General features: G+C 39.5%; 1 protein-coding gene across 1 annotated transcript; it reads left to right on the top strand.

Annotated features, from left to right (window-relative positions):
* Positions 1-16,753: 16,753 nt before the first annotated feature.
* On the top strand, positions 16,754-17,359 carry LOC142165739 (uncharacterized). Its single transcript, XM_075224106.1, has 2 exons — positions 16,754-17,104; positions 17,246-17,359. The coding sequence occupies exons 1-2, from the start codon at positions 16,754-16,756 to the stop codon at positions 17,357-17,359; spliced, it is 465 nt and encodes a 154-aa protein (XP_075080207.1).
* Positions 17,360-23,504: the final 6,145 nt, after the last annotated feature.

Raw genomic sequence — 23,504 nt, forward strand, 5'->3', positions numbered from 1 at the left:
AGAAAAAACATTCTGGAAATCTAAAGAGAGAGTAGTATACACCCGATATACACTCTGGATACACTGGATATACAGAGGGATTTTTGGAGAGAGTTTGGGGCGGATTTTTTTTCGGAGAGAGTCTAGACCGGATTTTTAACATTTAAAAGTTCAGTAATCTAAGAGTAAAAAGAGAGGCTGGTTATTTCTGAAATTTCACTGAGGTTTTAAGTGGATTTTTTTTTGAGTTTGTTATCCCTGGTCTGCATTGGTTTGTGTTGATACTGTTTCGTTGAGTGTGCTGGAATCGTGTTGATTTTCAAATCTGTCACTGGGTGTTCCGTTCGCTGTTTGTTGCTGGTTATTGTTGTTGTTGTGTTACATAATACTTTGCTGACCTTCCTCTTCTTGTATTGGCAATACCAGGTACACAACTGTAACTTTGGCATTTGTAAGCTGAAAACATGAAGTTTGAATATACGTGAAGAGTTGAAATTCTGCTTTGGTTTCAATATGACTTGTGTATTTAAATTCTTCAGTCGCTGATGATAGGTAGATCCCTGTTAGTATGTAGTAAGTGGACTGAAATGGAGTTGTATGAGAGATTTTTATTAAAACATGTTAGCATCTGGTAACTGATTCCTGTAGTTAAAAATGAGCTTGTTGGACTGTTAAATTAATCTGGACCGGGACTGTTTGGATCTTGGAATATGATTATGTAATAGTCGTATTAGTTTAGTTTTGTTTCATAGTATAATTTGTGAGATTAGAGGCCAGCTACAAGCTGAAACATGAAAGTGTTTTGGAATTCCTGAATTTCACTTGTATTAAATAAATTGAGCTGAAATTAGTAAGGTGGGTCTAAAATTGGTAAAGAGTAATTAGTTTCGTTTTTGATATTATTGTTCGTCAATTCAGTATTTCTATTTATAATTTCAATTTTTTTTGGTAATATTCACTTATAGAATAAGATACGAAATAATCTCCCTTTGTACAAGCTCGATTATTTCCCATTTGCATTTGTCTTAGACTAATAACTAATAAGTCACGTCCCTTTTTTAAGCATGTAATTAATTTGTAGAATTTCTTTTAGAGACAAACTTAATAAAAATGTAGTCACTTTAGGATTGTCCTTTTAAAAATAAATGAGAGAAGCCTCACCTAGCAAGACGCACAGATTGCGGGGCCCTCACAAATGTACGTATTAATTACTTAGAACTCGGGATCGGCCGCTTAGCGAACTTCGCGGCCTTTTCCCAAAACAACCGCGCGTTAGTCTCTTTAGGCGCGTACTTTTAATAATTTACTTTCTTAAACTCGGGTGCACATTTATGTGACCCAAATCCAAATCTCAACGGAGTCGAAATGTGTCGCTGATCACGGGTACATTGATTGTGACGTGGTTCGAGATGCATGTCCATGACGTTGCAAATTCCTTTTAAAAAATAACGAATGAGACGAGCCTCGCCGAATAAAAAATACAAAATTGCGGGGCCCTCAATAAATATTTGATTTAAAATACTTAGACTTAGGGACGGGCCGTTTAGCCAATTTCACGGCCTTTCCCAAAAGATAACAACGCGCAAATCACTTCCGGCACGCTTTAAATAATTTACTCTTTTAAACTCAGGTGCACATTTATGTGACCCAAATCCAAATCTCAACAGAGTTGAAATGTGCCAACAACCACGGGTGCATTGATGTGACGTGGTTCGAGATGTATTTTCACGATATTGTAATTCTCGATAAAAATAATAATAATGATAAAAGCGGTTAAAAGTTAAAATTTGCACACAGGTTCAACATGTATTAAATCAGATAATCAATCCGAATATGACAGTTGAGCGACCGTGCTAGAACCACGGAACTCGGGAATGCCTAACACCTTCTCCCGGGTTAACAGAATTCCTTATCCGGATTTCTGGTGCGCAGACTATTAAACAGAGTCATTCTTTTCCTCGATTAGGGATTCAACTGGTGACTTGGGACACCACAAATCTCCCAAGTGGCGACTCTGAATCTTTAAATAAAATCCCGTTTCGATTGTCCTTTAATTGGAAAAACTCTCTTCCGCGTCCCTTTGAGGCGACGCGGGCGAAAAAGGAGGTGTGACAGCTCTGGCGACTCTGCTGGGGATACGAACCCAGAATCTCTGGTTCAGGGTTCAGAATTCGAGCTTAGATGAATTGTTATATTTGGCTTTATTTATTGTTTGATCTTATTACATGTTTTGGCCTAAATGTGCAAAATGATACTTTTTTTACCGCTTTGATATTATTTGAACTGTACATATAATCTGTGTCGAAACCTTCTCTTCTCACCTCCGGGGATTTGCTTACTGGTTGAGACTCCCTATTCTGTTAGTGTCATACCCTGAAATAAAAGAAGCTCGGAAAGTTTCTAAGCCGGCTGGCCTTTTGGTTCCCGGAAAGGAGCTCCTTCCTCAACTCGAGTTGTCCGCTCGGGTACACTGTCTAGAACATATACCCAGGTTGAACCTAGAATAACTTGACTTCATGTCGGATCCCTAGTAGGAACGTTTATTTGCATCATGTTGCATTTGACTTAGGGGACTCAACACAGGGGTTGGGTCCGTCTAGAACAAGCAACTTGAAATGAAAAAAGACCATCTTGCTGCATCCTGTTTGTTTTGCACATTTATTTGCTTCAGATCTGCATGCTGACCGGCTTCTGAAATCGGGAATTTTTTGAAAAATTGTGAAAAAAAAAGAAAAAAAAAATAGCAGTGTAGGGAGATAACTACTTATTTTTAGAAAAATAAAACCAATGTCCAAGTAGTGTCAAAACCCTGCCGAGATTTTGAAAAAATGAAAAAAAAATATCTTTTTTAGTTTGATTTATTTGAAAAACAAAAGAAAGGAGTCTTGTTTACAAGTTTAGTTTATGTTGAGCGAACTACGCGGGTCTGATTCTCACCGGATGTGAGACACGTAGGCAAACCTCATCGGTTCCGGCCCCCAATTTTCAAAAAAAAAAATCAAAAAAAAAATTTCTGTTACTTCCTTCTATAGAATTATTTTTTTCTTTCTTTGAGACCCTAATTTTTAAAAATAAAAAAAATATTTTCTTTTAATTGCTTCTCAAAATCAAAAAAAAATAATACAAAAATATTTTCATTCTTCTTTCAAAAACGGGAAAAAAAATCCAAGATTCAAAAATACTTTCCTTTTCTTTAGAAGTACTTCTTTCCTAACTTCAGAATAAAAATCCATAAATGCAAAAATATTTTTTTTCTTTAGAAGTTTTTCTATCGAAATTCCAAAAAAAAATAATAAAAAAAAAAGTCGAAATTCAAAAAAAAAGGAAAAAAAAAATCTTTCTTCTTTAGAAGTCTTTCTTTGCAAGAATGCTGAAGAAAAATCAAAATCCACAAATATTCTCTTTATTCTTTATAAGTCTTTCTTTTGAAAAAAAAGTGAAAAAGAAAAGAAAATTTGAAATCCAGAAAAAACATAAATTTAGTTTATTTCCTTTATTCCTAATCTTCCCGAACTACGCAAGATTTGATTATGTTCCCACATGATACTTAGGCAACCCACATCAGGTTCGATCACCATTAAAAAGAAGTGAAAAAAAATGCAGAAATGAAAAATATTGATAATAATAAGGACCGACTGAGTCCATTCTAACATATTTTGAATTGTGAAGAAAGCTGAGGTGGTCGGTTTGTGGTAAGATGGAAACACAAGATCCAAGGAAAATGATAACTGACATCGAAGCTGTTACAAGTGCTCAAGAGACTCAGGGTCAGAGGGTTCAACAAGAATCTACTGTGCTGGAGAAAAATAGAATACTGAAATAGCAAATGACCGAAATGTGTCAAGCATAGGCCAGTGGTCAAGGACAGCCTCGTCATGAGTCATAATTTGCGACACAACAAGAGCAGTACCACTCTCCTGAGTACCACTTGTACTCGTTTGATCTTCCTGCAAAGATTGAGAAGCCTTCCCGAAAGATGGTACAAGAAGAAATGACCCAAAGAGTGAAAAGCTTAGAACAATGGTTGACAAACATGCAAGGGTCGGCAGGTCAAAAGAGTGTTGCCTTCAAAGATCTATGTATGTTCCCTAATGTCCACTTGCCGCCTGGTTTCAAGACTCCCAAATTTGAAAAGTACGATGGATATGGAGATCCCATAGCCCACCTGAAAAGGTATTGCAATCAACTGAGAGGTGCGGGAAGAAATGAAGAATTGTTGATGGCTTATTTTGTGGAAAGCCTTACGGGAGTAGCCTCCGAATGGTTTATGGATCAAGACACATCTCGCTGGTATGTCTGGGATGACATGGCACAAGCCTTTGTCAAACAGTTCCAATACAGCATCGACATTGCCCCAGACCGCATTTCCCTTTCAAACCTGAAGAAGAAACTAAGTGAAAGTTTCAGGGAATATGCCATTAAATGGAGAGAGCAAGTAGCTCGAGTTAAGCCACCCATGGATGACCACGAGCTAATAATTGTCTTCCTTCAAGCGCAAGAGCCAGATTACTTTCAAAACATGATGTCCGCAGTTGGCAAATCCTTCTCGGAAGCAATCAAAATGGGATAAATGATAGAGAATGGTCTTAAGACAGGCAAAATTATAAGTAAAGCAGTTTTTAAAGCCGCAACTCAGGCTGTCCGGGTTGAGTCTGATAATTTTAGCGACACAAATGAGAAGATTGAAGAAATCATGATGACATCAGGGTCGAGAAGAGGTCCCAGGAGAACATCTCGAAGGTATGAGCAACCTCCTCAAGTTTTCCATGACTCCCCTGAGCAGTAATATCCACCTCAGAACCCTCGATACTCTGTCGCTCCACCTCAATATGTTGCCCAGCTACCAAACACACCAGAAGGCGAGCACGAGCATCACGAAACCTCCAACGGCCTCCACAAAATATTCAGGTGCCCTATAACCCACATCCAAGCCAGAGGTATAAAGGGAAACAAAGGTTGAAAGATAATTTTACGCCAATAGGAGAGTCCTATGCAAGCTTGTTTGAGAAGTTAAAGTATCATGACATGATTGCACCTATTCCTCCAAATCATGTGGACCCCCGTGCAAGAAGCTTTGACCCTTCTAAAAGGTGTGAATACCATTCCAATGCTCAGGGGCACAATGTTGAAAGTTGTCGGGATTTGAAAAGAGAAATAGAAAGGATGATCCAGGAAAATCTGATTGTGATCCAAGATAGTGACACCCAGAGTATCGCGCAAAATCCTTTACCTGCACATCATGATGAACACTTTGTGGGAAAGATGCCTGGTGACATGGAGTTTGAGAATCCTCTCGGGAGCTTGCTGACTGAAGATAATAATGTTGAAATTGGAGAAGGCTCTGCTAATTCTGATGAGCAAATTTGTGGCTAAATGTCAAGTCTAGCAATTGAAAAGTCATTCCTTCCTCACTAGGAAGGAATCTTGGTAGCTTGTTTTGATATTTTTCTATTATCTGGGTTATTTCAGGGTCATGATCCAGATTTTATTTGTTTTATTGAGTCAAACCCTTCTATCCCTCCATTCTGTTTGTATGAGTCTTGTCTGTCTGTTCTGTTGCTATTTTCTTTAGCCGGGTTATTTTAGGGTTGTACTCGAATTTTAGGTTGCTTGTTTAGTTGTCAAACCCTTCCATCCTTATTCAATAAAATACAGTTTGTCCTTTTGTGTCATTCTATTTCTAGTTCTTTTCTCGTTAGTTCTAATGACATGACATGCATGCGGAAATTTTGGCCAGATCATAAGAATTGATTTAAACGTTGAAGTACTTTGGGACTAAGTTCGAGTAAAATTCACCTTCAAATCATTGTGAAGATCGGGGTTGAGGAAGAATCAATTGAAGTTTGTTGGAAAGTTTGACATTAAGGGATGGAAAGTGTCTTGTGACCACGACACACCAAGAAGACAGACATGTTCGTCAATGCTGGGATCGCGAAAAGATAGCATGATTGGCATTCTCGAGGCTAGGAGACCCTTTTTCCGCTACCCAAATACTTTATATCCTTTGCCACCCCTTTGAGCATGTGTTATTTTCTTTGACCACCCTCTTTTGGAATCAAGTTTAGAGTCGGAAAAAAAATGAAAAAAAAAAGAGAAAAAAAAGAGAAAATAAAAAAGATAAAAAGAGTCCATGTCCCAAGAGTACAAACTGGGGCGATTCTTAGAAAGTTCAAGAAAAAAAAGAAAAGGATTGTCTGCCTCCAAAAATAGAAGTTGGGGCAACTTGTTTTGAAAAAAGAAAAGAAAAGAAAGAATGATGAAAATTATAGTTAGGTCAGATGTTTGAACTACGTTCGACCTGATTCCTTAAAAAATAAGAATACGTAGGCAGCCTCACGATTCGGTCCAACCAAATAAGAATTTAGAAGAAAAGAAAAGAAAAAATAGAAAAATCCAAAAATCCCCAGCATCTGAAACTGGGGCAAAAATTTTATTTCACTTTTGAAAGAGTCGATTCCAAGAGTTGTAAGTCTACAACCCCTTATTTTGAGTCTAATTTGAGCCTTCATGTCGACCCTTCTTTCCAACCCTATCCAAAACCTTCCAAATAAAGACCTCCCGATATACCTTCAAGAATGCCAAGAGTAGCATGCAATGAGCAATGGTTGTCACGCAACATATAACACTGTTTGGATGTTTGCGCAAGAAAGTAAAAAAAAATAGAGAAGAAAAAAATGAGAGAGTCTTACTAGTGAAAACCCTCACAAACATTGTAAGACGACGGTAAGCAGAGATGAATAGATGAGAGAGACTTGTTGGTGAAAACCCCTCGGGCGCTCCTAGTTGAAAGTGAGTCGTGAAGCTGATGCAAAGGATTAGCACGGATAGGCCCAACTTCAAAGATCATAAGAATGGTAAAAGGGAAGATTGGATTAGTTTGATAGATCAGGACATTGAGTCTAAAATGCATGTCATGATTATTAAGGCTAGTTATTGGAAAAAAAATCTTCCTTCTGTCCATCCGACAGGGGCATTTCTTGTTAATATTTTTCTTTGCGTCATTGTGTCCTTCACCCTGAGTCAGTCCTTCTCAAAACAAGCAAGAAAAGATTTCAAAATCTGCTACCAGCTTTTCAGTTGTACAAAGTAAATTTGGCCAGCAAACTCAGTTGTTAATGTCAACATGCCTTGAGGATTCATACAAAGGCTCCCCCAAAAGACTCTTCTCAACCTGGTTGGCGCAAACAAAGATAACTTGTGATTCTCTCTAACAGACAAAGTGCTCAAATATCAGAAAAGAACATCTAAGAAAAGATCTTCAGTTGGGATAATGCTGATTGAGCCAGAAATACAAATGGTACCGGGTGTAAAACAGTCAGAGTTGGTGCAGAACAAAAGTTTCTTGAGACTGACTCAAGATGATCGAGCAAAATCAAGCTGCTCAAGACTCTAGGCCACAAACCGACCACCATTTTGAAAACTGACAAATTTTTCTTTGTTGAAACAGGAGCAAAGCAGGGCAAGGAAAATGGTTCAAAAAAAAAGAAAGAAAAGAAGAAAAGAGCCGACAAAGGGAAGTTTCTCAAAAATTTTGTCTTTATATTGTGCATAAAATCATGCCATTGATCTTCACATTTTTCCTCCTAGGATAAAAGTCTTAGCCTGATGAATCCTTCTCCTAAGATAGAAGACTTAGTCTGATGAATCTTTCTCCTAAGGTAGAAACATCCTGGTCTGATAAACTTTCTCCTAGGATCAAAATCTTAGTCTGATGAACTTTCTCCTAGGATCACAATCTTAGTCTGATGAATTTTCTCCTAGGATAAATGTCTTAGTCTGATGAACTTTCTCCTAGGATAGAAATCTTAGTCTGATGAATTTTCTCCTAGGATAAACGTCTTAGTCTGATGAACTTTCTCCTAGAATAGAAATCTTAGTTTGATGAATCTTTCTCCTAAGATAGAAAACCTAGTCTGATGAATTTTCTCCTAGGATAAACGTCTTAGTCGGATGAATCTTCTCCTAGGATCAAAATCTTAGTCTGATGAATTTTCTCATAGGATAAACGTCTTAGTCTGATGAACTTTCTCCTAGGATAGAAATCTTAGTCTGATGAATTTTTCTCCTAGGATAAACGTCTTAGTCTGATAAACTTTCTCCTAGGATAGAAATCTTAGTCTGATGAATTTTCTCCTAGGATAAACGTCTTAGTCTGATGAACTTTCTCCTAGAATAGAAATCTTAGTTTGATGAATCTTTCTCCTAAGATAGAAAACCTAGTCTGATGAATTTTCTCCTAGGATAAACGTCTTAGTCGGATGAATCTTCTCCTAGGATCAAAATCTTAGTCTGATGAATTTTCTCATAGGATAAACGTCTTAGTCTGATGAACTTTCTCCTAGGATAGAAATCTTAGTCTGATGAATTTTTCTCCTAGGATAAACGTCTTAGTCTGATGAATTTTCTCCTAGAATAGAAATCTTAGTCTGATGAATCTTTCTCCTAAGATAGAAAACCTAGTCTGACAAATTTTCTCCTAGGATAATTTGAAGAAAAAAAAAAGGAAGTTTGATTTTGAAAAAAAAGGGAGCCATTTTTTTAGTTTTCTTAAGATTATCAATGTTCAGTTTTCCTAAAATCAGGGGGCCCGCCTGAAGAACGGAATGGCGATTTATTTTTCGAAGTTGTTGTTGAGGTCAGGAGCCCCCCTAAAGAACGGAATGGCGATTTATTTTTCGAAGTTGTTGTTGAGGTCAGGATCCCCCCTGAAGAACGGAATGGCGATTTATTTTTCGAAGTTGTTGTTGAGGTCAGGAGCCCCCCCTGAAGAACGGAATGACGATTTATTTTTCGAAGTTGTTGTTGAGGTCAGGAGCCCCCCTGAAGAACGGAATGGCGATTTATTTTTCGAAGTTGTTGTTGAGGTCAGGAGCCCCGCCTGAAGAACAGAATGACGATTTATTTTTCGAAGTTGTTGTTGAGGTCAGGAGCCCCCCTGAAGAATGGAATGGCGATTTATTTTTCAAAGTTGTTGTTGAGGTTAGGAGCCCCCCTGAAGAACGGAATGACGATTTATTTTTCGAAGTTGTTGTTGATGTCAGGAGCCCCCCTGAAGAACAAAATGACGATTTATTTTTCGAAGTTGTTGTTGAGGTGAGGAGCCCCCCCTGAAGAACAGAATGGCGATTTATTTTTCGAAGTTGTTATTGAGGTTAGGAGGCCCCCCTGAAGAACAGAATGACGATTTATTTTTCGAAGTTGTTGTTGAAATCTCGCCCTCCTGAAGAACGGAATGGCGATTTATTTTTCGAAGTTGTTGTTGAAATCTCGCCCGCCTGAAGAACGGAATGGCGATTTATTTTTCGAAGTTGTTGTTAGGTCAGGAGCCCCCCTGAAGAATAGAATGACGATTTATTTTTCGAAATTGTTGTTGAGGTCAGGAGCCCCGCCTGAAGAACGGAATGGCGATTTATTTTTCGAAGTTGTTGTTGAGGTCAGGAGCCCCGCCTGAAGAACGGAATGGCGATTTATTTTTCGAAGTTGTTATTGAGGTCAGGATCCAAGTCTCGCCCGCCTGAAGAAAGGAATGGCGATTTATTTTTCGAAGTTGTTATTGAAATCTCGCCCGCCTGAAGAAAGGAATGACGATTTATTTTTTGAAGTTGTTGTTGAGGTCAGGAGCCCCCTCTGAAGAACAGAATGGCGATTTATTTTTCGAAGTTGTTGGTTGAGGTTGGGAGCCCGCCCATATAATAGAGGAATACATTTCAGTCTTTAAATTTCAAGTCTGGAAGTTGGGAGCCCGCCCATATAACAGAGGAATACATTTCAGTCTTTACATTTTAAGTTGAAGAAGTTGGGAGCCCGCCCATATAACAGAGGAATACATTTCAGTCTTTACATTTTAAGTTGAAGAAGTTAGGAGCCCGCCCATATAACAGAGGAATACATTTCAGTTTTTACATGTTAAGTTGAAGAAGTTGGGAGCCCGCCCATATAACAGAGGAATACATTTCAGTTTTTACATGTTAAGTTGAAGAAGTTGGGAGCCCGCCCATATAACAGAGGAATACATTTCAGTCTTCACATTTCAAGCCTGGAAGTTGGGAGCCCGCCCATATAACAGAGGAATACATTTCAGTTGTTAAATTTCAAGTTTTGAAGTTGGGAGCCCGCCCATATAACAGAGGAATACATGGAAGTTTGAAGTCAGTAAAGCAGAGGAATACAACCAAAATCCCCAGCGGGAAAACAACAAAAATCCCCAGCAGAGGAAGGAAGTTCAAGATTCGATGGAAAAATAATGCGAAGCTCACGAAAAGGAAATAAGCAGTCACCGAGACATCAAAGCAACAAGAGATACAAGAGCACGACTGAAGATCTAGATAAGATTTTGTAATTCATAGACTATAGTTTAGTCTAGCTTCTTGTTTTCTTTCAGCATGGTGTAATAAGGAGGTCGGCAAACAGTAACAACAACATGCAACAGCAGTAACATTGCAGTCTCATGGTAGGCCCAGCTACCAAAACTTTCCGAACTACATTAACCTTATTCCCTTCTAGCCAGGGATATGTAGGAAACCTTTGAAGCAAAGGTTCGGTTAAATCTTTTCAAAAATTGCTTCACACAGAGTACTCGGATGGGCAAAAATCGTTCGTATCTGCTCACTTTATCTTTGCACGAAAACTCTTCGTGTTTTCGGACAAAGAGGGGCAGTTGTAAGCACGTGATTTTTGGCTCTATGTGAGAATTACTCCCAAAAATTCAAAATAAAACAATTTTCCTTTGTGTGCAATTTTGAGAATTTTCGTGGCATTTTTGGATAATTATTTGTATTTGTCCGTGCACGTTTATTTGTTAAATTAATAAAAAATACAAAAATATGTCGCATTTGCATTTAGGATTTAATTCTACAATTAGGAGCAATTAAGTTTGTTTTACAAAATGAAAAAATTATAAAAAAATATTGTACGTTGCATTTTTAGCATTTTATGTCCAAATTGTGTGATTTTATAGTAATTGTTATTTAATTGTGTATTAATTGTTATTAAGAGTTAATTAACACTTTTATAAATCAATTTAGTTCTATAGGTTGATTTAGGATTTTTAGAATTTTAGTTTTATTTTAAGAAAAATAAAAGAAGAAGAAGAAGCAATGGAAATAAAAAGAAAGCCGGATTGGGCCTTTTCTTCAATTTTAAACCACAAGCCCAAAAACCAGATAACCCCTTAACCAAACCCCTACCGGGTCAACCCGACCCGGTCCGCCCCATAACCAAACGAGTTACCCCCCCTTCTTCCATTTTCATTTTTTATTTTTTGGAAAAAACCTAACCTAAAAAACCTAAAAAAACACTCGCCCCCCTCTCTTTTTCCTTCTCCAAGCAGCCCCTCAAGCTCCCATGGCTGCCCTCCTTCCCCCTCACCACGTCGCCTCAAACAACCCCACCGTCATCTCCAAGCTTCGTTGTCGTCGAAACTAACAGCCCAGCGACGTGAGGCAGTCCGACGACCCCCTTCGTCGACCACAGTCCGTCGAGCTCCAGCCAGTCGCCATGGCTGCTGCTTCTTCTGCTTCGTCTTCAACTTCAGCCATAGACGAACCACCATGAACGACCACGTCGACCTCCAGTCCAAAACGAGCTCCATCTCCAGCAACCATAGCCGCTGCTTCGTCTTCAACTGCCATCGCCGCCACCAACAGCTCGTCTTCGACCAGCAGCTCGTTGACCAGCAACTCGTCCAAACAACCAACTTCATCTCCTTCGTCATTTCCTCCAGTCGCCGGAAAAACCAGCAACGACCACTCCACATGAGCGACCACCATCGCTTCTGCTACGTCCAACCATGAACGACCACCATCGACTCCATCAGTTCTTCGACCACCCAACGTCTAGCTTCATCCGCGAACTACCACAAACCAGTGAACTCGATCGTCACTACATCAAAAACGAAAATGGGTTGAAAACAGTGATGTTTGTTCAGGCGTGTCGAGGTTTCCGTTCGAACCCGAACTTCAAACTAGTAGGTTTCCGTTCTCTTTTCTTTTAGTTTTCGTTCAGCGAATTCATTTTCCGCTCCTTTTCTTCTTTCTATGATTGTGTTTGTGTTCCGGTGGGTTGGTTTGAATTCGAACCCAGATCTTTGTTTGTTTAGAGATAATTCATGTTCATTTTTGTTTGAAGTTCGTTAGTTTTTCATCAAGTGATTTAATGTCGTATGTTTATGTGCTGGTCCTTAGTTTTTGATTTAGTTTGAACCATTCATCTTTGTTATGATGTTGTTTGACTTAGTTTGAGTTCAACTGATGATTGAGTTTAGTGATTTGAATCTACTTGTTTATCCTATTAAGTTTGTTGATATGAATCTAACCATGATAAACTGAATTGGGAGTTAGTTTCATGTGTTTAATTTGTCAATTGTTAGGCTTGATTTGGTTATAGATGTTGTAGTTTGATTAATTGATTAGGTGAATTGGTTATAACTGATATGGTTTTGGTACAGATTGAAAGGGATGGGGGTAGAATGGTAATTTCAGTGGTTTCAAGTGTAATATGGGAAATGAGTCTTAAAAAATGATTAATTTGAGTGCTCCGTCTACTAGGCATTAATAATATTAAAATAATACGTAGTGGGGGACAAAACATATGGTAGTGGGCAATAATGCATTGTTTAATATAATGGGGGACAAGACATGTGGTGGTGGGAACTAATATATTTGTTTAATATAGTGGGGGACAAAACATTAAGTAGTGGGATTCAAAAGGGGGATGGGGAGAAGATTGTGGGATTAATTTAAGTGCTTCAAGTTTGGATATAAAGAAGAAGAGGTTGACACAATTTAAAGGGGGAATTTTCTGAACATTAAGAGAGAATTGGGGATTTTTCGGAACAAAAAAACATTCTGGAAATCTAAAGAGAGAGTAGTATACACCCGATATACACTCTGGATACACTGGATATACAGAGGGATTTTTGGAGAGAGTTTGGGGCGGATTTTTTTTCGGAGAGAGTCTAGACCGGATTTTTAACATTTAAAAGTTCAGTAATCTGAGAGTAAAAAGAGAGGCTGGTTATTTCTGAGATTTCACTGAGGTTTTAAGTGGATTTATTTTTGAGTTTGTTATCCCTGGTCTGCATTGGTTTGTGTTGATACTGTTTCGTTGAGTGTGTTGGAATCGTGTTGGTTTTCAAATCTGTCACTGGGTGTTCCGTTCGTTGTTTGTTGCTGGTTATTGTTGTTGTTGCTATGTTACATAATACTTTGCTGACCTTCCTCTTCTTGTATTGGCAATACCAGGTACACAACTGTAACTTTGGCATTTGTAAGCTGAAAACATGAAGTTTGAATATACGTGAAGAGTTGAAATTCTGCTTTGGTTTCAATATGACTTGTGTATTTAAATTCTTCAGTCGTTGATGATAGGTAGATCCCTGTTAGTATGTAGTAAGTGGACTGAAATGGAGTTGTATGAGAGATTTTTTTTAAAACATGTTAGCATCTGGTAACTGATTCCTGTAGTTAAAAATGAGCTTGTTGGACTGTTAAATTAATTTGGACCGGGACTGTTTGGATCTTGGAATATGATTATGTAATAGTCGTATTAATTTAGTTTCGTTTCGTAGCATAATTTGTGAGATTAGAGGCCAGTTGCAAGCTGAAACAGGAAAGTGTTTTGGAATTCCTGAATTTCACTTGTATTAAATAAATTGAGCTGAAATTAGTAAGGTGGGTCTAAAATTGGTAAAGAGTAATTAGTTTCGTTTTTGATATTATTGTTCGTCAATTCAGTATTTCTATTTATAATTTCAATTTTTTTGGTAATATTCACTTATAGAATAAGATACGAAATAATCTCCCTTTGTACAAGCTCGATTATTTCTCATTTGCATTTGTCTTAGACTAATAACTAATAAGTCACGTCCCTTTTTTAAGCATGTAATTAATTTGTAGATTTTCTTTTAGAGACAAACTTAATAAAAATGTAGTCACTTTAGGATTGTCCTTTTAAAAATAAATAAGAGGAGCCTCACCTAGCAAGACACACAGATTGCGGGGCCCTCACAAATGTACGTATTAATTACTTAGAACTCGGGATCGGCCGCTTAGCGAACTTCGCGGCCTTTTCCCAAAACAACCGCGTGTTAGTCTCTTTAGGCGCGTACTTTTAATAATTTACTTTCTTAAACTCGGGTGCACATTTATGTGACTCAAATCCAAATCTCAATGGAGTCGAAATGTGTCGCTGATCACGGGTACATTGATTGTGACGTGGTTCGAGATGCATGTCCATGACGTTGCAAATTCCTTTTAAAAAATAACGAATGAGACGAGCCTCGCCGAATAAAAAATACAAAATTGCGGGGCCCTCAATAAATATTTGTTTTAAAATACTTAGACTTAGGGACGGGCCGTTTAGCCAATTTCACGGCCTTCCCCAAAAGATAACAACGCGCAAATCACTTCCGGCGCGCTTTAAATAATTTACTCTTTTAAACTCGGGTGCACATTTATGTGACCAAAATCCAAATCTCAACAGAGTTGAAATGTGCCAACAACCACGAGTGCATTGATGTGACGTGGTTCGAGATGTATTTTCACGATGTTGCAATTCTCGATAAAAATAATAATAATGATAAAAGCGGTTAAAAGTTAAAATTTGCACATAGGTTCAACATGTATTAAATCAGATAATCAAGCCGAATATGACAGTTGAGCAACCATGCTAGAACCACGGAACTCGGGAATGCCTAACACCTTCTCCGGGATTAACAGAATTCCTTATCCGGATTTCTGGTGCGCAGACTATTTAACAGAGTCATTCTTTTCCTCGATTTGGGATTCAACCGGTGACTTGGGACACCACAAATCTCCCAAGTGGCGACTCTGAATCTTTAAATAAAATCCTGTTTCGATTGTCCTTTAATTGGAAAAACTCCCTTCCGCGTCCCTTTAAGGCGGCGCGGGCGAAAAAGGAGGTGTGACAGTGATAGCTTTGGGAGATACAGGGATTTTTATGTTGACGGGATTGTAATCAAGGAAGATGTAACTTATAGCCAATTGATTTCTACAATCGCAGAGCATAAAATGATTGATACAACAGAAAAAATAGTCGAAATCAAGTACATTGTCAACGAAAATTATCCGCTAATGGAAATTAGGAACGATATGGGAGTTCTAGTCTACATGAAGATGAAAAAGGAAAACAGGAGCATAGGAATGTATCCGCTATGTATAACAGTGCGGGATTTTGATTTGGAATGCAGTATGTCTATTTCGAACGAAATTGCAGGTTTGATCTGTTATTCCAATGGTGAAATTTGTTTTTTTCTCATGCGTGCTACAATGTTTCTACAATATTTCTACAAAAAAAACTACATAACAAGTGTAAATCAAAATATGTATTGAATTTCATTTGTTCTACAAATTTTTTACAATATTTCTAAATAAAAACTACATAATATGTGTATATCAATTGTTATGAATATGTAAGTCCTGGATTTTATTAGTCTATAATTTTTCTACAAAATATCTATAATATATTTCATAACGGTATTTAGCTTTACTTGATTGCACGTTCATCTGGAACACGGAAGTTGATTGATATGCCAACATCTTATGAGATAGTGGAATATGAAAGTATAATCATAACAGAAAATACACCAATTGTTATTGAAGTAAGCCAGGTATACAAAGACAAGAAAATAATTGCTAGTGCAATGAAGCACTGTTCTATCATGAACAAGTTCTAATTTAGGGTGAAAAGGTCTAGTGCTAGAAGGTATGAACAATTCAATGGTCAAAGATCATGTCTTTGTTTATTTTGTAGTTTATTTTATTTTTGTAGATACTTTGTAGTTTTTTTGTATACAAATTATTAAATATAGTATTTTCATTGTTTAAATTGTTTTTGTTCTATAGCTAGTGCCTGGTATGTGTTGGGGAAGATTGTACATGGCACTTCAAGTCCACCAGCATAAATGATTCAGTAATATTCAAGGTTCGAAAATTCAACCGCTTGCACACATGCTCTTTGATGGACAATACCTACATACAACACAAACCTACTTCTATGGTAGTGGGTAGCATGGTTATACCAAAATATGATGATCCTAAGACATTTTACACACCAAAAGACATTCAAACTGATATGTTGTCTGTACACGGCGTGAACTTAACATACACTCAAGCTTGAAGAGCAAAGGAAAAGGCTTTGGAATTTTTGAGAGGTTATCCTGATGACTCCTACAGTTGTTTGCCTAGTTATTTGTATATTATGGAGAAGACTTATCTGGGGCCTGTAGTTAAATCGAAGAAGATCGACAATAACTGTTTCTTGTATGCATTTGTCGTGATGAGTACATCAATCAGTGGTTGGAAATATTGTAAGCCAGTTGTAGTAATTGATGGGACCTTCTTGAAGTCAGCATACAGAGGAATAATGTTAACAGCTAGCACAATGGATGCAACAGGTATTGTAGATATATTATAGAAAATTTGTTGTTTGTATGTATTTTCCTTTATCTACAGTTTTATTATGGAAATTGAATTCCTTTTTGCCACATATAATAGGTAGCATATTACCACTAGCATATGTTGTTGTTGATTCAGAAAATGTGGCATCATGGAAGTGGTTTTTTGAGTAAGTCAAACATGCATATGGTGAAAGACCAAATATGTGTGTTGTTTATGATCGGAATGAGAGTATCTTGAAGGCAACTTCTATTATTTATACCGGCATGCCACATTATTCTTGCATGTGGAATATTTGGACAAATATAAGGTCAAAGTTCAAGAAAAGTCATCTAAAGTTAAGCGAATTGTACTTTGTCATGGCACGATCATACACGCTTGATGAATTTACTGAAAGAATGTCAAAGATTGAAGAGATCTACATGCATGTTAAATCATACTTATACGATATTGGCTATCACAAATGGTTTCAAGTACATGCTACGGTTAACAGAACTTGGACTATGACATCAAACATTGCAGAGTCATTGAATGTGATAACAAAAGATGCAAGAAAGCTGCCGATTGTAGAACTATTAAAGTACATGAGGACTCTTCTTGAACGATGGACTAATGAAAAGTTATTGAAAGCAAAGGGTACATTCATATACCTTGGGTTTAAATTCAACAAAGAGTTGGATGACAACAGAACATTGTCTCAAAAGCTTAAAGTAAGCTATATCCAATAACATCTGATCAATTATTGCATCAAATTAAAATATGAACAGATATTGTAGATAAATTGTTGTATAATTGTAGATATTTTGTATATGTTGCTGATAATTTGTTGTGTGTTTGTAATGTAATTGTAGGTGAGGGCTTCAACAGATTACATTTATACAGAACTAGATGGTGTGATGCACTATATTGTTTGTCTTGAAAACAAGAGATGTAGTTGTGGACAATTCCAGCTTGATGAACTGTGACGACCCGACCCGTCGTCTCACGAGTTACCGCTTTGTTTTCTCTATTTCTGCTTCTTATTGCTTTGTCTATCGGTTCTATATGTGATCGGGTTTGTTGGCTCGGGTTCAGAAAGGATTTGGTAAGGTTTCAGACACTTAGTCTCTTTTGAGGAAGCTTAATTTAGAAAAGTCAACTGGAAGTTGACTCGTGCGTTAAAGGGCTCGGATGTGAGTTCTGGTGGTTTGGATAGCTTCGGGAGGTGTTTTGGGACTTAGGAGCGTGATCGAAATGTGTTTTGGAGGTTCGGTGTAGATTTAGGCTTGAATTGGCAAAATTAGATTTTTGGCGTTTTCCGGTTGATAGGTGAGATTTTGATATAGGGGTCAGAATGGAATTTCGAGAGTTGTGGTAGTTTCATTGTGTCATTTGGGATATGTGTGCAAAATTTTAGGTCATTCGGACATAGTTTGGTAGGGTTTTGATCAAAAGCGGAATTCAGAAGATTTTTGGAAACTTAGGCTTGAATCCGATGTGTTTTGGTTGATTCGATGTTGTTTGAGGTGTTTAAGGTTGGTATAAGTTTGAATAAGGTTATGGGGTATGTTTGTGTTTTTGGTTGAGGTCCCGGGGGCCACGGGGCGATTACGGATGGTTGACAGAGAAGTTTGGAATTTTGGTGAAGCTGCAGATTTGCTGCTTCTGTTGTTCCGCACCTGCGGATTGGGGACCGCAGGTGTGACGCTGCATATGCGGACGATTGGTCGCACAAGCGGAGATAGACTGGAAAGGCCGTGACCGCAGAAGCAGTTGGTGAACCGCACCTGCGATGGTGCAGGTGCGACGGGTGCATCGCAGATGCGATATTGGTAACTTAAGTGAAAACTGCAGAAGCGGTTCGTTGACCGCAAATACAGTACCGCATAAGCGGGAATTGAGACGCAGATGGAAAATCCCCGGGCCAGAACATATAAATTTTTTCTTCGCGATTTTTGAGTTATTCCACCATTTCTAAGTCGGCTTGAGAGCTTTTTGGACGATTTTGAAGAAGGATTTCAAGAGAACTTCATTGAGATAAGGATTTTGGACCTAAAACTCGTTTATATGGTATTATTTCATGGATTAGGCTTGTAATTAATTGAATTTAAGAGTTAAAATTGGGGAAACTAGAGCTTGGTATTGGAGACCTAGACTTGAGAATTTGAGGGACCATTTGTGGTCGGATTTTGGTACTTTTGATATGTATGAACTCGTGGGGAGATAAGGAACCTATTGATGTGAATTTTATCATATTCCGAGACGTGGGCCCGGGGGTCAAGTTTTGCTAATTTCGGATTTTAAGTTGTAAATTAATTATTTTTGCTTGGGCTTCGTTCCCTTAGCATATTTTGACACCGTGATTCTAATTTTGGATAAATTCGACGCAAGTGGAGGCCAATTCGAGGGACAAAGGCGTTGCGGGCTAGAGATTTGACCAGATTGAGGTTAGTAATGATTTTAAATGATGTTTTGAGGGTATGAAACCCCAGATTGCACATCATTGTGCTATATTGAGGTGACACACACGCTAGATGACGAGTGTGAGGTCGTGCACTATTGGGGATTGTGACTTAGTCCATCCCGAATGACTATTTTATCACGTATTTGACTGCTGAATGCCATATTTGGGCTTCGTGCAAACTATTTGAACCCTTAGGGGATTTTTATTGATATTTCCTCACTGTTTGACTTTATACTTGAACTCAGTTATACTATATTCTACTATTTTCATAACTCAACCATGTTTACTCTGTTTTAACACTTATATGATATTTTAAATAATATTCTGGACTGAGCATCATGTTTTACTATTGCCCGAGTGGCTTGTGAAATTCTGACTGAGTAAGGGAGAGGGCCTATGTTGTGAGGAAACACTGATTATGATTATGAGGCCGAGGGCCTGAGATTTGTACGCCACGAGGTGGCTTGTTGATATGTAGTCGAGGGCCTAGTGATGATGCCATGAGATGACTTGATATTGCGCTTGGGCCGAAAAGGGCCCTTCCAGGAGTCTGCATACCCCCAGTGAGCGTGGGTACCTATTGTGATGTGAGATAAAGCCCAGGGGGCTGGTAATGTTGACATTGTGCCCGAGGGGCAATCCTTTATGTGCTTATCTGTCTTATTTGTCTTCCATTTACCTGCTTAATTGTTAAAAAGGTGTTTCATGAATTTTGAACTGAATTAAAAAGACTTTATACATTATCACTACTTCACTGTTTTTACTGGCTCTTTACTATTTCCGTATAGCCTATACCGTGCCTTACGTGATTTCTTGCTTTCAATTTTTATTTATGATTATTACTCACTGAGTTCGAGTACTCACTTTACTCCCTGCACCCCATGTGCAAATTGAGGCGTTGTTGATCCTGCTAGCGAGGGTTGAGAGCTCCCGGCAGATTTCGGAGTTCACGAGGTAGCTGCTTGGCATCCACAGTCCCGTGCTTCTCCCCTTTTATCTCATTTCTTCTTTTTCTCAGTTATTATGTAATAGCTTGGTAGACATTTCAGACTTGTAGTGTATCGATAGATGCTCATGACTAGTGACACCCCGGTATCGGGCTGTGTTGGGTTTTATTTCCGCAAACTGTAATGTTTACTGCTTACTCTTGGGTTATTTACTATATTTTAGACTTAATTCTTATTGTTTAACTACTTCAAACTAAAATGGGAAAGTGTCAACTAGCCTTGTCTTCATGAGAGGCACATCACGACCGGGTCCGGGTTTAGGGTCGTGACAAGTTGGTATCAAAGCCTAGGTTACATAGGTCTCACGATTTATGAGCAGGTTTAGTAGAGTCTCGTGGATTGGTACGGAGATGTCTATATTTATCCTCGAGGGGCTGCAGAACCGTTAGGAAAAACTTCATATTCTTGAAATTCTTGTCGTGCGAATTGGATGATCCGAGTACTAAACTTCGGTTATTCTATTCTCTCACAGATGGTGAAGACACGCGCTACCGGTCAGGATGGACGATCACTAGTACCACCAACTATGGCCACTAGAGGCCAATGACGCGATCGTGGTCGCGGTAGGGGCAGAGGTGTGGCCCGCACAGCAGCTAAGGCATCACCTGCAGATCCACCAGCCGCCCCCGTTCAGGATCAGGTCCCAGTTGTGGACGTTCCAGCAGCACCAACTGTGCCCATTGTGATTCCAGGTCTTTAGGAGGCCTTGGCTCAGATTCTATCAATTTGCACTGGCCTAGCTCAAGCGGTTTCAGTCACTACAACTGCAACTACTTCTCAGGCTGGGGGAGGCAATCAGACTCCCGCTGCTCGCACACCTGAGCAGGTCATGCAGGGACTTCAAACGTCGAGGGCACATCCAGCCCAACCGGTTGCAGCCGCTCAAGATTATGTAGTTCCTGCCATGCCAGAGGATAAGCAATGTAGGTTGGAGAGATTTGGTAGACTTTAGCCTCCAACCTTCAGTGGTGCAAAGGACGAGGATGCCAAGGGTTTCATGGATAAGTGTCAGATGATGCTTTATACAGCAGATATTTTGGAGACCAGCGGGGTTGCTTTCACTACTTATCAGTTTTCTGGAGTTGCCTTCACTTGGTGGGAGACTTTTGAGAGGCGTAGGCCTGTTGGTGCAGCACCCCTTACCTGGCAGCAGTTCTCTGTTCTCTTTCTGGAGAAGTATGTGCTACAGTCTCGCAGAATGAAGCTGCGCAGGCAGTTTGAGTGGTTGCGTCAGGGAGAGATGACTGTGACGCAGTATGAGATGAGGTTCTCCGAGGTAGCTCATCATGTTATTTGGTTGGTTCTGACAGATAGAGAGAGGATTATGAGGTTTGTTGATGGCCTCACTTATCAGCTTCGTATTCTCATGACCATGTAGAGGGTTATTGGTGCTACCTTTGATGAGGTTGTAGACATTGCTCGGGAGATTGAGTCTGCTCGTTGCTAGGAGCGAGAGGAGAGGGAGGCCAAAAGGCCTCGAGGTTCTGGTAGTTATAGTGGTGCTCCTTCGAGAGGTCAGTTTCAGCATGTCAAAGGCCGTCCCTTCAGGCATACTCAGTCAGCTCGCCCAGGTTATCGTGGGGCATCATCGAGTCATGGTTCTCATAGTTCTCCTCAGGGCCAGTCATCACTTAGTACCCTTCTAGCTCAGAGTTCGTCCTGTGCTCCATCAGTTCAGGGCTCTTCTATGCCAGGTGCATCTGCTAGTCATTCCGGTACGAGGGGTTCCCATTCAGTCCCCTTCTCTAGCACTTGGGAGTTGTTATGAGTATGGAGAGATGGGTCACATGTGGAGGCAATGTCCTCATCGTCTTGCGAGTTCATCTCAGTAGAGGAGTCAACCATCAGCTTCAGCGCCAGTTACTTCACCACCACCCGCCCAGCCAGCTAGGGGTAGAGGTCAGTCAGCTAGGGATCGTCCTAGAGGGAGAGGCCGATCAGGTGGCGGTCAGACCCATTTCCATGCACTTCCAACTAGACTCGATGTTATTGCTTCCGATGTTGTTATTACATGTATTGTTTTAGTCTGCCACAGAGATGCCTCTATATTATTTGATCCTGGTTCCACCTTTTCTTATGTGTCATCATACTTTGCTCGCTATTTGGGTACGCCCTGTGAGTCTCTTATTTCATCTGTTCATGTATCTACCCCGATAGGTGATGTTGTTATTATAGACCGTGTGTACCAGTCATGTGTGGTGACTACTGGGGCTCTGGAAACCCGACTGGATCTTTTATTATTGTGTATAGTGGATTTCAATGTCAATTTGGGCATGGATTGGTTATCTCTGTGTCATGCTATTCTAGACTGTCATGCTAAGACAATCATAATTGCTATACCGGGTGTGCCACGGATTGAGTGAAGGTTTGACTGATTATGTTCCCAGTAGGGTAATCTCGTTCTTGAAGGCCCAACATATGATTGGGAAGGGTTGTCTTTCATATCTAGCCTTTGTGAGGGATGTCAGTGCAGAGACTCCCAATATTAATTCTGTTCCAGTTGTGAGGGATTTTCTCGATGTGTTTCCTGCAGACCTGTCAGGCATGCCACCAGACAAGGATATTGACTTTGATATTGACTTGGTGTTAGGCACTCAACCTATTTCTATTCCGCCGTATCGTATGGCACCAGCGGAGTTGAAAGAGTTAAAGGAGCAGCTTCAGGAACTCCTTAATAAGGGGTTCATTCGGCCTAGTGTGTCACCTTGGGGTGCGCCAGTTCTATTTGTGAAGAAGAAAGATGGCACTATAAGGACGTGCATTTATTATAGGTAATTGAACAAAGTAACAGTTAAGAACAAGTATCATTTGCCTCGCATTGATGTTTTATTCGACTAGCTTCAGGGAGCGAGAGTGTTCTCCAAGATTGATCTCTGTTCAGGTTACCACCAGTTGAAGATCGGGGACTCGGGTATCCTAAAGACAGCTTTCAGGACCCGATATGGTCATTATGAGTTCTTGATGATGTCTTTTGGGCTGACCAATACCTCAGCAACGTTCATGCATTTGATGAACAACGTGTTCCGGCCTTATCTCGACTCGTTTGTCATAGTCTTCATTGATGATATTCTGGTGTATTCGAGTAGTCAAGAGGAGCACGCGGAGCATTTGAGAGTTTTGTTGCAGAGATTGAGGGAGGAGAAACTTTATGCAAAATTCTCCAAGTGTGAGTTTTGGCTCAGTTTAGTGGCTTTCTTGGGGCACGTGGTGTCCAACGAGGGTATTCAAGTTGATCAGAAGAAGATAGAGGCGGTTCAAAGTTGGCCCAGACCGTCCTCAACCACAGAGATTCGCAGCTTTCTTGGTTTGGCGGGGTTATTATCGTCGGTTTGTTCAGGTATTCTCGTCTATCGCATCGCCCTTGATCAAGTTGAATCAGTAGGGTGTTTCATTTGTATGATCGGATGAGTGTGAGGAGAGCTTTCAGAAGCTCAAGACGACTTTGACCACGACTCCAGTGTTGATTTTGCCATCAGCTTCAGGTTCATATACCGTGTATTGTGATACTTCGAGAGTTGGTATCGGGTGTGTATTGATGCATGAGGGTAGAGTTATCGCTTATGCTTCTCATCAGTTGAAGCCCCATGAGAAGAACTACCCCGTTCATGATTTGGAGTTGGCTGCCATAGTTCACGCTTTGAAGATTTGGAGGCACTACTT

Source organism: Nicotiana tabacum, chromosome 11 (assembly GCF_000715075.1).
Source record: "Nicotiana tabacum cultivar K326 chromosome 11, ASM71507v2, whole genome shotgun sequence".
NCBI classification, from domain to species: domain Eukaryota; kingdom Viridiplantae; phylum Streptophyta; class Magnoliopsida; order Solanales; family Solanaceae; genus Nicotiana; species Nicotiana tabacum.

What these genes read in the sequence shown, in the direction of transcription:
- LOC142165739 (XM_075224106.1), top strand. Translation starts at nt 16,754, where the DNA reads ATGGCACGATCATACACGCTTGATGAATTTACTGAAAGAATGTCAAAG. An exon ending in CATTGTCTCAAAAGCTTAAA is followed by an intron (nt 17,105 to 17,245) that starts GTAAGCTATATC and finishes ATGTAATTGTAG; the next exon opens with GTGAGGGCTTCAACAGATTA.